Source organism: Equus caballus, chromosome 1 (genome assembly GCF_041296265.1).
Source record: "Equus caballus isolate H_3958 breed thoroughbred chromosome 1, TB-T2T, whole genome shotgun sequence".
Taxonomy (NCBI): Eukaryota; Metazoa; Chordata; class Mammalia; order Perissodactyla; family Equidae; genus Equus; species Equus caballus.
Genome location: NC_091684.1, coordinates 166883463 through 166900393, shown reverse-complemented (window position 1 = coordinate 166900393; position 16931 = coordinate 166883463). Strand labels below are relative to the sequence as shown.

The following is a 16931-nucleotide window of genomic DNA, read 5'->3' as shown; positions in this document are numbered from 1 at the left end:
CAGAATCTGAGAGTTCATCCATGGCTGCGAGCTGGCAGGAAGCTCAGAATGCTGCTACAGATGTGTTTTGCTTGGCTGGCAGTGTTTAAGCATTTCCTTATTTGAATGTGTAGATCAGGCCCACCTCTCTTTGCCAATAAAGTCTGATTCACACATTTAGTTGCCTGGCCCCCAAAGTGTTTCAGTTTGTGAGCCCTCTGATCAACAGGTACCTAGGGATTTGGAGAAGACTGAATTGAAGACCTTGTGTTCTTGCAGTTTATCACGTACGGCTATTGCTTTAGGCTAATAGGAAATTTTTCAGGCAATGGGGCAACTAAACAACTTTCACTCCAATCTACTCCCTCAATATACACATACCTAATTCTCCTGATGGAGACTCAGAGCCTCTTCACTCATATTTTCAAGGCATCCCTGAGATATAATCATCATTACTATGTCTTTATAAATGGATGAACCAAAACGCGTAAAGGGCAGACAATCCTTCAGATATCTGGCGATAAAAATGCCACCAAACTGAGCAAATGTTTTAGCTCTGAGTTTACCCACTTGACTGGCATGTTCTCTGTTATGTTTTTCATTTTAAAATCCCTCTTGCAAAGAAATGAGATTTGTTCAAGACATCACTATGGTTTATTCTTGGACTCCTCCTTTCTAACCACCTGGAGAAGAGAGGACAACTTGGAGGTGAACAATAGCTATGTGTCCTGGATGATAGAGATGAAGGGGTTATGAGGGGCTCACACTCCTCCAGGAGTAGCTGCCCCATTTTGATTTGACTTCTCAGATTCTGCTTTTGGTTCAGTGTGGAGCTGTGGCCAAGTGGATCCCTCTTACTGCCCTAGCATTATTACAGTCTGGATCTGGTCTATGGCACAGAGTGCAGCAGTTCCAACCGATACTTCTTACACTGTGGACATTTATGTGCCACAGATGGAGAACTTTCCATTTCTTTGCTGTAGTCCCACTGACTAGCTCTCTCTGCCCTGGTGCATTAGAGAACTCAGCGGTGAAATTATTAGAGAGTAAATGCCCAGCCCTGACAATAGCCTGTTGAGAAGCATGTAGCTTCCAGTAAGAGCCTTTCCTATTTGCTCGTTGAGGGATACACAGCTCTCTTTAGCATTCTCCCTTTTTTGCTGTAGGAATTGTTATAAGTTGGATCGCGGACTCTGGAGCATTTGCTTGGGATGAAGATGAGTAATACAACAAACATGATAACCGATAACGGAGTTTTGTTGCTTGAACACTTTGCCACTCCAGGAAGGCGGCATCTTAGATCTCATTTTGATGAAGAGTCACTGGATCTTATAAAAATCTCAGACTTTCTTTTTTTAACTGTTACCTCTGATTCTGAATTATCTGAAACAAAGTATTTATTAGCACCAGTCCTGGCTGCAAATAGTGCTCTTCCTAATGCCTGAGATGAGGTTGGCCACCTTCTTCCACGTAGCTCAAGACTTCCTCTCCTCGGATAAAAGGTCATAACTAGATAAAGATGGAGTCTCTGTGCCACCAGCCCCAGAACCCGGACTTCTGTGCCCTGATGCTTCCTTTGCTCACTCAGGGTCCTCCAAGCACCAGCGCAACGCTCACTCAGGGTCCTCCAAGCACCAGTGCAACGCTCACTCAGGCTTACCCCTCTCAGTAATGCTCCCAAGTGCTCTCATCTTTCACCAGTCCAATTCCTATTCCCACAGGAACTAGCTCTGCTCAGTTGTTAATGATGCTAATCATTAATGGTACCTGCTGAGCTAACAATTTTGCATTTTAGTATTTTGATAGAGGGAATTTCTTGAGTCAATGCCTTATCCCAAAGGCAGACCAAGGAGAAAGAGAGCCTTCTGTGACACTGACACCAGCCCAGATTTTCACTTTTACACTTTCTTTAAAACTGTGCTGCCTTGCTCATCACACTGGCTGGTTCCTATAGTGCAAAACTTCATATAAACTGAACTCAGTAGAAAAACTGTTGATGGCCTGTAAGATTCTGCACAGGCAGCAGCAGCTCTGTCTCCGGAGCTCTCGTCTGCCTCCTTTGCACTCTTAAAGGAAGATGCAGCAAGCAGCTGTCACCCCAGAGGGGACAGCCATGGTTCATATTGAGTGAAATTTCTGAATCTCTTTGTAATCTGATTTTAGGATATAATATTTGCTTTCATTCTTCTTGGGTGCTGCATCCAATACAAATAAGACCTCCTCAAATAGACAAGCCTGTGTGGGGGCTAGGAGACTCGAAATCAATGAGGAACTCCCTGTCCAAGGAGGTGGAAAGTGAAAGAAAGAGAAACAAACCCCAGAATAACGGGGCCTGGTGCCTCAGTGTTTCCTACCTGTAAGGCCATGTCCTGCCTAAAAGGACAATACCCCAGCGTATTCCTGTAGAATCAGCAATGTGCTCTGAGCTGGAGAAGGGAAGAGGTGCATTTGAGGAGAGGAGACACGGCTCTTTTATTTTTGCATACTGCATCATCAGTCTCGGAGCTGATCTGAACTTTGTTTCCTAACAATCAGGAATTAGAAATGACAAAGGAGGAAAAAAAATCATCTTGGCACCTCACAAGGCCTATCTCTATAGCAAGATCAGGGCTCAGGTGCCAGTACTTTTTCTTCCTTGTCTCTGAATTGAAGAGACGCTATGACGGCAAAACTCACTGAAGCAAGGGAAGCTGCAGTGGCTGGAAATGTCTTTGTCCCTAAAAGACCCCACTGGCTTCCAAAGAAGAAGATGGCCGAGAGGACACCAGCCTGAGGCTCTGAAGACCCGACTTGGCTCCCTGGGGACAAGTGGTGTCCTGCAGGCTCAGCATTGGCTGAGCTCCCACCACGAAAGCATCTGCTTCATCCAGGTGCGCCAAGAGGAACTTTGCAAAGGTCCTGACTCCCCAGAAAGACATGACTGAAACAGCAAAATCCCTCGGAGGAAAAGCAGGGTTGGCTTTACAGGAAACCTGGTCCCAGTACTCTGTGGGAAAAGAATGGGCTCATGAAAGAAACAGGAGGGAGGAAACAGGAAGGATAGCTTTGAAAGGAAGAGGTATGGGATTCAATAAGCAAAGGTAGTCCTCTGGGAAGGAGTAGCTTTGGTAATTTTCTGGGAAGACGAAAAAGAACTCTGAATGTTCTATTTGGTGTCTGGAATCCTGGGGTCCTATCTGGCCTTTTGAAGGCTATTGCACCAATTGAATGGCCTTTTAGTCAAATAATTGAGAAAAGTTGGCATTTGCCTTAGTCAAGCACTTTCCCAGATATACTGGGGCTGGACCAGCACTGGAGATGGTCTAACAACTCCGGGTTGGAGATAAGAACCTGTGACAGAGACCGTATCAGAGAAAGGGGGAATGGGGTGCTTTTTCAACCACAAGATCCAGTCATAAGCAGGGTTGATTTCCTAGTGCAGGAGATACACAATGATAATGCCCTAGGATACATATCCTCTTCTCTCATTTGGGGTATTGTTGGAATTTCTGCTGCCTCTCACCGCACTTTTGTGAAGCTGCAGAAGCAGGCGCTATCTCCATACAGCAGAAGAACAAAACCTCAATTTTCTTAAGTGAGTCATTCAAGGTCACAGTGAGACGGGGCTAGAAATTAGAATTCCTGCCTCTAAGTTCAATTTTTTAAATTACATCATTCCACTCCAACTGGATAAATCTAGTATTAAGGGTAGCTTAAAGAAAAAGTTAATATAGAAGGGTTTATATGAGTGTAGAATTGTGGGAAATGAACTAAACCATTGGCTTCTGAAGATGCAGGACTTCCTGGGCCTACACAAGAGATTGGTAAGAATCATTCACGAGGATGCCAAGTCAATTAGAAATGATGGAGCCAACGGCTTCAAAACGAAAAGCTCTTGAAGTAGTAGGGTAAAGGAAAAGTCAAATTATGAAATAACAAATCGTTCCCAGGAAGAAGTGAAAAGAAACGATCATAAAACAAGCAAAAGAGGCAAATAAAGACAGATACACATACTAAGACCTCTTTAAATACAAATCCTTCAAAAGTAATTATCAGAGTATTTTGCTCTCCAGGTAAGTTCTTCCCACTCTTTCTATTTCAACATTTTTTTTCCTCAGATCAACCCTAAGGAATCTGAGGAATATATTTGTTTTGCCTGTAAATCAATATTGGAAAAAGGACAAAGAATTGTTAAAAAATGAATTTCAATTAACTGTCCTCGTCCTGGTTAACAATCATATTAGCGTAAGAAAAAGTATGCACGAACATCAGACACACCTTCTTCAACTGCAGACCTGTTCTGGTCTCCCTTGTCTTACAGTGGGCTACAACACATTCCAAACATTTCCAAGTTCACGGTCACCATCACCTCCTTCTGGAGCTCAGCAGCTTAAAATCCCTCAAGACAACCCTGGTCACAGGTAATCAGTACCTTGGGTGATATAAGACAACACCCCCTGGTGCTGATGCAGCCTTCCTGACACAAGTTAACTTCTTTGCAAGAAGGACTTAGCTTCCCTCCCACATCCACCTGGGGCATTTCCCTGGACAGGAGAGGATATTGGGTGTCCAGCACTTTAATAAGCTCGGCTCTGAGAAGCCAAGGGATAAAAGACTGAGAAGATAAGAAGCGACATTGGGAGGCTCAGAGTGTGGGAATACTCTGAGTTTTGTCACTTTAACCATCAAACCCAATGTAGCAGGAGAGCCCAGCCCAACTCCCCACAACACACACCAGGGTATCTGGGGTCTGCATTCTAACACTCCCTCCATCACTACTCACTGCCACCCTGAGCCACCGTGAAGAAGTCACCGGCGTCCACCTCTGCCCCATACCTCCTCAAAGAAAAGCTACCAAAATCACAACACCGGCATCACACAGCTGTTATGTAAATGGGTTCTGCTGAGGGGAGAAGCAGGTAGAAATCTATATACACCACCAAGTGGAAGTTTACTGTCATCCCAACCTGGGACAATGTGCTCCAGAGGGACGTGAGCTCACATTAGTGCCACAGCTCCAATTCAAGGATTCGTCCTAGTCCCCTTGCAGAGAGGAACCCAAGACGATGGGAGCAATCTTGATTCTCAGCCCAAGTGTGTTCTCTGGTCCCTTGAGAGCCACAAATTTAGACGAAGGAGGACAGCTTTCTATCAGGAGGGCCAAATTAGGCACCTATGACCAATCTTGCATTGAAACATAGAAACGAATCTCTGTCTCACTTTGAGCTCTGTTTCAATTAACTTTGTGGTAGAGAGGAGGTTGGCAAGGAGAAGGCTGTGGTATTTTAAAAACAATAAGCTGAGGCTTGGAGGTTCTTCTTTCTTTCTTTCTTTCCTTTTTAATGGATACTGTAGTCTAAGGGAAAAAAATCGGAGTGAGAACACATCTTCTCCCTGGCACTCTCAAAGTGTGAAGTGGTGCCAGCCGCTCCACCAACTGTCTGGAGACAGGGTGATTGTCACTCCTCTCTGTAACTTCTTGCTTTCAGCTCTGGGTGGCTGGCAGGTTTATCTGCTTCTGAGCAGCTTCAGAGCCACGTCAGTGACACTGGCTACGTCAGCAAGAGCAATCGGAAGGTAGGACGATGCCACTGCCAGCAGCAGTGGGAGGGAAAATTTTAGGCTTAAAGAAAATTCTTACGTCTAGCTGTCTGACTGACTCTCTCATTGACTTAAATGACTGCCGGTGATTTCAGAAGGCCAGAAGAGGATATGTAGTTTTCACAGCCATTTGAACGTTTGGGGTACAGGAGCATTTAGTTAACATAATGTGCTTACACTTCCAAACCCCTTGTGTAGGTCCTGCCCACTGCTCAGGAGAGGGTGGGCTTCAAATGCATCAGAGGATGCAACCAAGAGGAACATCACCACCTAGCAAGTGTCGAAAGCCCCCATGCGCACACTAAGAGGGGTTACTGCAGTAATTCTGGCCCATTTCACATCACCCATAGTTCTAGCTGCTTTCATTTTTGTCGGTATCATACTAAACAGGACACCAAAACCACCAACAATCTGACGAGGATCCTCAACACAATGCTATTCGATGGTCTATTTTTAAAAAGTAGGTTTAAAAGCCTCTCTTCTTTGGAATGGCAACCCACTAAAGTTCACGGCTGCAAAGACAGGATTCTATTCCATCGTCAAATATTAACCACCTTCTGGTCCAGGACCATGTTACAGTGCAGAGGCATTAGATGACTCACATACAGCCAAAATGCTTTAAAAGGTATTGTTTTGGGAAAAGAAAGAAATCCTAAGGTAAAGGTAGATGAGGAAGTTCAAACTGAAATAACTTCTCCAACCGAGAGATATTCAAAGGTGAGAAAACCCTGCTACTAGCACAGCCCCATGATTCCCGACTCCCCTAAAAGCAGCAAGATCAAGTCAAAATTTTGTGCAGATCAAAAACTTAGGGTGATCAAGTTCAAAGAAATAATTTTGTGTAATTCATGGATATAGAGGGAGAGTGTCAGATCCAGAAAGCAGCAGATCTCATCTCAGTATAATCTTAAGACTATAACCTCCGGACTAATGCTCAATGCCAGGCTCTGGGGGGAATTTAACGTAACATTCTGTGATGACAATTATCAGTCACTTGCTGGACAACCCTGGCCAAGTCACTTGATTTCCTGTGCCTCAGTTTCATCACCTATTCTTTCCCCAATAAGCCAAAGATGAAGTTAAGCTGCTTCACGGAGTGACACAGAAACTCACCTAAAAAATACTTATGGTGATACTAGAAGGAAGAGAATCAATAATGCCACATTTGGAGTCCCTTGCCCCCATGGTTACTTCCAGCTCTCCGTTGAAACCGTAACTGATACGCAGTACCTCTGCAACAGAGATTCTTAACCTGGGTCCTTGAACTCCACAGGGGGCCATGGCTAGGCTGTAAAAGGAGCCCAGTGGCTCTGATCTCTTGGGCAGGACAACCATGACACAAACAGTTAAAGAACCACTGCTCTGCAGTAATCCTTGGTTACAGTTGTACCAAAAAAAAAAAAAAAAAAACAGTTACACTGCCTGATGGAGAAGAAAAGTCAGGGAAGGTGGCCACAGAAACCAAGAGAAACACATAGGATGGGAATCTCATGGAAACCACCATGATTTCACCCTGACTTTCTGGGTCATCTATTCATCACTGACCCTATCTGTCAAAAGGTAATTCCTTCAAACAACAATGCCTAGAAGACTATTAATAATAAGCAGAAGAAATGACTGGTTGAGAAGGGCACAGGGTGGGGAGGACTCGAGCTGCCACCCATCCAATATTGAAGAGACCTGTTGGAAGAAAAGCCTAGGGGTTCCACAGCGCTTTGTGGGGAACCAGCAGCTTTACAACCAAAAGGGCTGTAACAAGTGGTAACTGTGGTGCCATCTTGTGCGCTGTGAGGGAGACGAGGATGGGGTCTGGGTCTGCAGATCAGACCCAGGATGAAGGGGACAGATAATTCTGTAGTATCAGAAGGCAGTGTCAGAAGGGTGGTGGGTCCTTCCATAGCTCCCAAATGAAACCCAAGTCCCAGCTCTACAGAGGAACCATGTTTGGAAAAGAAACCAAAGGGAATTGTAAGAAAGCACTTCAAAAGGAAGCGGGAATGGTCCAAACGATGGACAAGAACTAAGTTGTGATCTTCAGAGACCAGGTCAGAAGGGCTCACTTAAAGAGAAGGAGAGAGGAAGAGGGAGTGAAACAATTTCATTCTAATTCCTGAGAGCTAGACAGTGCATATAAAATGATCTAACACTTATAGAGCAATTTACAGTTTACAAAACATTATGACATTCACTACTTCATCTAATCCTTATCACCCTGAAACGCTAGTTATATTTTCTCCCCTTTATACATGAGGAAACTGAGGTTAGGAAGGGCGGATTATGCGACTTCCTCAAGGTCACCTGGCTGAAAACAGAGCTGGGACGCACCCCAATGCCCCCCACCCCTCCTGGTTATCGTCCACCTTTTAAGGCTTTATGTTAACTCCTAAGGGGCAAGGTTGATGTAGCTACAACAGACTCCCCATGCCCGTCCTACCCCTTCCCCTCCCCAACCCCCGCCACTACTCATAAAATCTGGGGCGGAGCAGCGCCCTCCGGTGCCAGGGAGGGGACCTGAGTGACGCGGATCCACAGACCGGGGTTTCCCTGTCCTGCGGAGCTCGGGAGAGCCGGCACCAGAAGCCATGGCTCTTACACTCGGGGCAGTCAAGTAACGCTCCAGCAGCAGTTGCCAGCTTGGGGCTTAACGTGCGAGGGGCAGCGCTGCTGAATTCCCTTCCGAGCGATCCCAGGACTGGGACCGAGCGCCTGCGCCCGCTTCTCGTCCTGGGCTCCCCACGCTCGCCCCCGGCCCGCTGGTTCCTTCTGGCGGTTCCCAAGTGCACGGGGGCGCCTCGGAGGAGTCAGGGGGCTAGGGTGGAGTGTTGGGGGTGAAAGAGCGGATCGACTCTGGGGCGCGATCTTCCACTTCTGATCCTCCTGTCAGGGAGACCACGAGCAAACCCTGGCTGGAAGTTTGGGCATCAAGGGTTTCGGATCAAGTACCAAGTTGCCCAGAGAGCGGTAGAGGTGGAGGCGGAGGTCTGGGGTGGGGGTGGCGGTAGGGAAAGAAGGGACAGGCAGGAGAAGGTGCCCCTTCCCACGCAGCCCCTCGCGGCCCCGCGAGTGGGTGACCGGTCCGCCTCTGCAGCCCGCGGGTGCGGAGAACGCACCGGGCATCGGACACCGCGGCGCAGCGCAGCCCTTCGTCGCCCGGCTCCGCGCTCCTTCCCACCTGCCCGCCGCCTCGCCCCCGCCGCGGAGACTCACAGTCCGCAGGAACTGGATCTCGTCCTCGCCTCCTTCTCCCCCTTCGGCCATGGCTCCCGAGGCGTCGGCGGTGCCCCAGCCTCCGGCGCCTCTGCCTCCTCCGGCAGCCGCTCGGCGTGCGCTGGCGGCTGCTGCGCTCCCTCTCCTCTTCCTCCTCCTCCTCTTCCTCCTCCTCCTCCTCCGGTTCCTGGCTCAGCCTCAGCCGCGCCGAGCTAATCCCCGACCATATAGGGAGCTGGGCTAACACTCCACTGCACTGCAGAGCGCCAACGCCAACCAAGCAGCCCGCCTACCCCTCTCTCCTCTCCCCCAGCCAAGTGCGCGGCGGCCGCCCGCCCCGCCGAGAGCGCAGCGCCGGGCGCGCCGAGCGGGCGGGGGCGACGCGGAGCCCCGGGCGGCTGTGGTGGGGCCTCCCCCGCAGCGCACCGCAGCGCCCCGCACGGCGCCGCACACTCAGCGGAGGCGCGCGCCCCGCGGCGACAAGAGGGTGCCCCTTACCCTGCTCCGATTCCGAAACAAAGCCCAGTTGCTTAGGTCCAGCGTGCGGAGACTGGGCACTAACCCTCTCTATTTGCCCACTTTGCCCTCGTGTGTGTGTATGTGTGTGTGTGTGTGGTGGACTCGAATGCCTTGCTCCGACCCGAGTGCCTTGTTCGGACTCCGAGGCGCGGAAGGCTGGGAGGGGTGTCCCTTGGTCTTCAAGCAGCAGGGAGAAAACGGTGCGGTGAGGGTGTCCGTCCATTCATAACAAAGTTTGCAACTCCCTCCATAGCCCTTTCTGCACCTTAAGAGAGCCCCTTCAAAATCCAGTCAGTCCATTTTACCAAACCCCTCTATTGTCCGTTGTTGCTGAACAAAATAACTTCTCTCTGTACCTTAGGAAGCCTCCCGGGCTCCCCATTCCATCCGCAATTCGGAGGTCAGGTGGCATCAGAACCCTTTCTCTCTGCCTACCCCTCATCTCTTAAACTTATTCTGCATTTTAGGGTGCCAGCCCTGTGGACAGAGGAGAGTATGTACAGTGGGACCCCTTCCAGGTCTTTGGGCCGCGAACATCCCACCCAACCTTAGGTCTATTCCCAGGGTTGGGGGCTGTCAAATTGGTCCTTGCTAAAGCTGAGGGTGCAAGGTGCCCCCTTCCGTCTACTGGCCAGGAAGTTCCAGGGCAAGAGAAGCATTCAAGAGAAGGGGCCCTGGGAAGAGATGTAGACCAGGGATGAAGAGAAACCCAGAAGATGTACGGGTGATGATTCTGGGCTCATGGTGGCAGAGGACACTGGAAACCCTAACCAATCTCACAGCTTCCTTGTAGATAACCTCTCTCTTGGTTCTGCGTTAAAAATCTCTTTCCTGAGTTCTCATCCCACATTTTCTACTGGATATCAGAAATACTGAGAAAAATAATGTTTTTTTCTTTTATTGTACCCAAACTGCTTCCTTCTAATGTGTGTGTGGTGGACTCAAATGCAGCTTAGAGGCTGAATCTTGGTCTTAGTGCCTCTTCTGAAGCCTGCCTAGAATAAGTCAAACCCTTTGCAGGTTGTGGCCCGTCACGTATTGGAGGGCACCTGGCATGCTCACTTCTGTGTATCACCATCCACTCTTCTCCTGGCTGAAGATTCCTCTTCCCCTCAACATTCCCTGTAGCACAGTTTTCAGAGCCTACATCATTTTTGATGGCCTTATTATAAGCATTCCAGTTTGTCTTCTTCCTCCTAAATGGTCGTGCTCTCCTCCCCTGTTTGGGAGAGTCTGCACATGCAACCTAATATTGGATTGGCTTCAGAGCAGCTCCAATGACACCTATTATGTTTGCATTTGACTAGAATTTCTAGGGTTGTTTTTTTTGCTCTCTCATATGAACCACTAAAGTCAAATATTCTCCATTTTGGTCATGTCCAAGTACTTCAGTACCAGCTTTAAAAAATATTTCTTCCTATTATAATTCACTTTATTAGTTTCTTTCTATATATGGTCCTTTAAGAAATTTTGAATCTCAATTATGCCATCCGAAGTGCTAATTATCACAAACCTATGATAAGGCACACTGTTGGCGTACCACTTGGGTTGACTTTCATACTTTTGTTTATGATTATTTAATAGGTCAAGAGCTTACCTAAATGTAAATTTTGCAGCCCAAATTTCTTCTTGTTCATGAGCATACTACAAATGCCTTTTTCACACACTTGACTGAAATCAAGATACATGAGGCAGGACACCACCTGGTTTATCATCAAATAACCCATCACAAAAGGAGGTGGGAAAGGAGCACTGAGACGTCATTAGTGCGTCCACTTGGATTCCTGGTGATCCTTGCATTCCTCTACTGTGCTCAAAATTGAGCTGTCTAATTACGCAGGCTAGGATTGTTCTAGGGCTTGGCCTATGGTTTCTCACCCTATAGTTTCAGCCTATAGTTTGGGGAAAGTAGCATTTACTTCTATGTGAAATCTTCTTCCATTTTCTAAGATTTCCCAAAAATATACCAATAATAATGCTGTAGTCAGGTGATCAAATTATTTCACCACCTTAGGATTTAATTCACCCAGGTCTGCAGAATTAATGTTGAATATGACAGCCAAAGTCCTTGTCCTCAGGGATAGTTGAAAGAAAGAGTGGGAAGAAAAGAAACTAGGATGGGTAAGATAGACAGCCAGATGATAGCTAGACGATAGATAGATAGATAGATAGATAGATAGATAGATAGATAGATAGATTTCAGACGCTGGGCTTTCATATATTTTGCTGTTAGTCCTCCCATCAAGTCTAGATGAGAATAAACTAAGATTAAGTTACTTTCTAAATATATACATCTGGTAAGTGGCAGAGCTGACATTCAGACTTGGATTGCCTGACTCCAAGCCTAATACTTTTTAGTACTTTTTACACTATACCACCTCGCTTCTAGGACCGTGAATTTATACCCCACCACCCTTCACCCCCCACATATCAGATTTGCTCCCTCATCCTGTATTTTAAACTGAATCTCTCCCCAAACCAGTTACTCTTCATAGAGAGCTAGAGGACTTGTACCTTAGGTCTTAGAAGACAGAATATCATCTCATCAAAAAAATCCCAAACCTCCCAGGTTTCTGACCCTTGGAGAAAGCTTTCAGCCATTATTAGCACTTCAGTGAGGTGCCCACAAAGCAATAAAATACATTGGGGGTGCTAGAGTTATTCAAAGCCAGCCCTGAAATCCAGCAGCACTTGAACATTGGGGCACCATGCAACCAATATCAACCGCTGGAAAGCACATAATAATAACTTTCGTCCTGTAGGGCCAAACCAGACATTTTTCGTTTTTATCTTTTCAGCACTTCTATACCTTTTACATATATAGTTTGTAAAGGCCTGAGTAAATCTGAAGCCTCATTATTGAAATAAAATTCATGTATTTATTTTCCCCTATGGCAGATTCTGAAATGAAGTCTTGGTCTGAGTATTTTCTGTCATAACAGGGCCTCTTATGTGTGTTTAACCAGCAAGATTGATACAGCTTTAAAATACTGATGAAAAATGGCCATAGTCATATAATTCACTATCTCATTTGCTATGGTTGATTATTCATGGTGGCCGATTGCCCAGGTGGTGTTAATGAGGCCAGGGTTGTGGATTCATTTCCAGGAGGGCCAGTTAGCTTCACTCTATTTGCTGGTCAAAGACCCTGGCCCCTTCGCTCTGGCCGAGAGGCTCATAAATCTTTGCTGGTTTAGCCACAGGGAAGGCAGGCCCAAGCCTGGTCACTAACTAAGACCTACCATGCTTGGAGACAGAAGCAAAGGGGTCACACTTGATAAAGACAGCCTTCACCCAGATTATTGGAGATGTATTAAATTCTACACAACATTGACTCTGTCTTCAATATCCATTTCAGACTCACCTCCCAACTACAGGAGTTATCCACTTGCTGAAAACACATCTCTCCAGTTAATTGCATTCATGGCTCTGGTCTGCAGTGACAGCTTCCACCTAGGAAAAGTGGAAAAGGCAAAGACAGAAGAACTGTAAAGCTGAGAGGGCTGACCTTTGCTACCTGCCATCTTTTTTGACACATCATCATATATATGAGTACTCTCCGTATATTGACTGAGGATTTATTTGTTTTTCCATTAGCAAAGAGGCAAAAAACACCTTTCTGTGCTTTTTCTTCAGGTATTTAAATTGTGAAGCTCCTTTACTGGTGATGAGGCAAGAAGATATTGTCACCAATTAAGCCCATGAACAAAAATAATTCCTAAAAGGACACCTGCCTTTGATTTGGTACCAATAGGAAGGTTAGCATACACACTTACAGAAGCCTTTTTCTTTTTGCTGAGGGAGAGTTGCCATGAGCTAAGACCTGTGCCAATCTTCCTCTATTTTGTATGTGGGTCACCACCGTAATACGGCTGCTAATGAGTGGTGTAGGTCTATGCCCAGGAACCGAACCTGGACCACCAAAGCCAAGTGCAGTGAACTTAACCACTAGGCCATGGGACCAGCCTCCAGAAGCCTTTTTTTTAAAGTTAAGAAATGATTACCAATAGTTTCCAAGATCTTTGCAATAAGCTACTATGTTGACATATTCCCTTGGTGCAAAGAATTGGAACCCATGCCCAAAAGCCTTGACTTGAATTCCTTTCTTCATTAGGGAGGGGACAGGTGCAGGAAAATATTTTTCTTTTTCCTGATGATATCTGTTTTCTCTCTCTCATAAAAGCCACAGGTGTCGCAACTACTTGACATACGGAGGGATCCACAGTTAAGGCTACCTCCTGCAGCTGAACACATGGAAATGTCTTTTTTTTTTTTTTCCTGACACCTTAAGATTGGAAGATTACAAAATAAGGCTAAAGTTAATATGCCACTTTGGTGAAAGTCTCCTGAAACTAAACCACTCTGAGAGGGGCTGGTGTCCCAGGGGCGTTTCAACTCTGAGTCTTAGAAGAGGTAGAAGCAAGGTGGACACACCTGCAGAAGCCTGGGAGGCCCATCCTCTCACCAAGTGCCATCCACAGAGCTGACATCTTCAGGGCACCTCCAACTGGAACAGTTTGTTAAAGCCATGAACTAAGCCACCAACAGAATCATAGCTCATTTTCATTTGCCTCCATGTCAACCTCTGTTTAACTTGTACTCTGGCGGTTGTATAGCACAAAATTTGATGTTCGGTGAGTGACGGTTTGAGTCTTGGGTAAGACTCTACAATTGAAGGATTGTTATGACCCTGAGCAAGGAATTTAAACTCGGAGCCTGTTTCATCTTCTGGAAAATGGGGATGAAGATCCCTCCCTCCCAAGATGATTTTAAAGATTCAGTAACTTAGTGATTAGAAAATGCTTTGCAGAGTATCTTGTAACAGCGCCCAGTATAAAATCCTGAGATGTCTCTTGCAGATCTGTACCCCTCCTTCTCCTTTGTGTTGGTTTCCAATGCCTGCCCTTTGGGTCTGTTTGTATTCCTGCCTTTCTTAAAGTTCCATTCTCATTTGACTTTTCATGAGGCCCTTACCCGCAAAAAAAGGCTCAATGCCTCTGATTTCAGGAAACAATTTCCTGCCCCAATAAGCAAAACATTCTGGGCAGATCTCATGCGTTGCAAGTTAATGGTGAACACCAATACCACTTTGCAATGTTTGATTCCTAGGGAGTTTTGTTCTGAGCTGTATTACGTCTTCATCTTTAATGAGAAATGTATTCTGTTGCTATGGCGTATTGAAATTCATGGCTTCCTCTGGAAGGTGAAATTACTGGTGCCCACCCCCTCAGGTTTTCCCCAGGGCTTTATGAGATGGAGATCTAGGGGTTTATGAAACTACGCTTAATCAGATAAGTCGCACTTACACTAAACTCAGTGCCTTTGATTTCTAATTTCTGCATTTTAATTCTTCCTGCAGTTCAGTGGCACAGATTTATTGAAGCTGCTGCCAGCGACAATTTGCTCTGACCTGCTACAGTTTTAATAGTTCCTGCCGAAATAGGTGGGTACACAGTGGGAAGGAGACGAATGGAGTTTTATGTCATTTATTTCAGATGCCAAGGTAAGACCCACATTTCAGTAGGTAAAAATGTAAGTAAGTAACTTTTATTCTGGTTCTGGGGTAATGTTTCTATAGCCAGCCCCTGGGTTCAATTTGTCTCTACAGCCTGTTCTGAGCAGATCTCATTTCCAGTATCTCTGGGCTGGGGAAATTTCCTTTGAAATGATGCAAGGAATTTAACAAAGCAAATCTGCTTTTTCTCTACACTGCAAGGATGCACAATTTTCTGTTGGCACTCAGAGCTCCAGTGTCCTGGGATGCAAGCTCTGCTTTTGAAATTCCTTCTCAATATGTCACTGTTGTTGACAAGTACAGCAGAAGCTCGCAGATTCGAATAAGAGGTGGGGAGACTGGCAGGGTTGCTGGGTGACTCCTGTTGCTTTCCTCTGAGATCAAAATAAAAGTCAGAGATTTTAAACTCTACCCACCATATTCAGCTTAGAATTGAAGAGGAAATGCGCATCCTAGTCCCATGGGTCCATAGGCCAGCAAAAACTTAGAGGAAATTTTCAGCCAAACTATGAGGTTGCCAGCTTTTGATGTTGCTATTTAAGCACATTAAAAATCCCGCTGCTAATGCCTATGACCATGGTTTTTTTAAAGAAGGGACATTTTAGTATAACAGTAGAGGGGACAAATTGTAGAATTAAAAATAAATAAATTGTGACTTTATGAATAACTCATTACATAATCTCTCTCTCCCTCTCTCTCTTTCTCTCTTCTTTCGTCTGTCCTTTGCTGCAAAGAAGAAGAAGAAAACATCATCAGAGACCAGCACTGGTTTGGGAATCACCAATAAGGTCAAGCTCCTCATTCTAAGATGAGGAATCTGAGGTGAACTGAATTGATGCAAGCTGGGACTAGAGCCCAGATCCCCTGGCTCCTTTTCTAGTATTTATTTTCCCTGACTTCTTTGTAATGGAATCCAGGGTAATGGCCCAGAGGTACAGCAAGATCTTGGATTGTCTTCTTAATCATCAAATACAATTATTTTGTCCTCTACAAAGTCGTGATCTTAAGTGAATTTGCTGCTCTAATCCTTTAAAAACCAACAATATGTGTGTGGGATTTCTCTAGTGACTAGCTAGACAACTTGTTCCCTAAGGGATTATTTACTAGTCTTTAAAACCAATAATAACAAACTAACAAACAAAAGAAACCCGGAAAGTTAAGATTGAGGTCACTCCTAAAGATTCCTCACTTAAACACTTATTGTACACTAAAAACAGAGTGTTGAGGAGGTTTGGGGATTGGTGGAGCCTGTATTAGGGGGTGGTTCTAGAATACCCTTCACAAAAGCAAGGGATTGATTTACTAAATTGCATGAATTATTCACCACTTTTTACATTTCCATACCCTCCCTCTTCTTAGTTTCTACCTCAACATTCTAGGCTCTGACCCCAAAGGTTGGGAGAGATAGCCTAAGCACTACATTTAAATTTTAGTCCTCGTTCTCCAACTCCACCCTTAAGGTATTTGGCACTGTTGATTAGTTGCTATTTCTTGGAATTAAACTCCCCATCCTTGGAGTCCCTATTGTGACACTGTCCTGGCTCTCCTTCTCCACCTCCTTTGATGACTTCTCTTCCTTATCCTGACATCAGAAATAGGCATTCCCCAAGATTCCATCCTTGAACCTCCTTCATCCTGTGTAAACTCAAGTCTTATCCTATCCTATGACTTCAGCCACCACCACTTCTATGCCCTGATCTTAGTTCCAAGTTCCTTCCAAGTTCCCAACACACTTTTCCAACTACATACTTAATATTTCCAATTGTAAGTATCACCATTTCTTCAAACACAACATGACTAAAACAGAATTCTTTCCATATTTGAGGACCCTCCCCATTCACACTCCCATTCCACACCTGCTGGCTTCTCCTTCCTCCCAACATCTCTATCTGTATTATTGGTACCGCCATCCGTGGAGGAATAGTTACTGGAACCAAGGCCTGATTCCTCCAGTGACACTGGGAAGGGAACCAGCAGAAATAAGGAGTGCCGCTCAGTCAAGATGTCGGGACATGCTACTTCTTCCTGTTGCACTTCCCCTCCTCTAGCCGTGTATGTAAGAAACAAAAGTAGTGCCTCTGATAAACAGTCACCTTCAAACCACAGACTAAGGCCATCTAGACTTAAAATA

General features: G+C 45.7%; 1 protein-coding gene and 1 long non-coding RNA gene across 10 annotated transcripts in view; both read right to left on the bottom strand.

Annotated features, from left to right (window-relative positions):
* RYR3 (ryanodine receptor 3) overlaps window positions 1-9087 on the bottom strand; it is a 484412-nt gene extending 475325 nt beyond the window's left edge. For all 9 annotated transcript variants that reach the window (XM_023620680.2, XM_070239375.1, XM_070239401.1 and 6 more), the window contains exon 1: window positions 8767-9087. In XM_023620680.2, the coding sequence (XP_023476448.2) occupies window positions 8767-8817 (51 nt within the window). In that variant the 5' untranslated portion in view covers window positions 8818-9087. The remainder of the gene's footprint in view (window positions 1-8766) is intronic.
* A 5668-nt stretch (window positions 9088-14755) lies between these two features.
* Window positions 14756-16931, bottom strand: part of LOC111768367 (uncharacterized) — a 91508-nt gene continuing 89332 nt past the window's right edge. Inside the window, exon 7 of the long non-coding RNA XR_011427663.1 lies at window positions 14756-15526. This is a non-coding gene — a long non-coding RNA (uncharacterized lncRNA). The remainder of the gene's footprint in view (window positions 15527-16931) is intronic.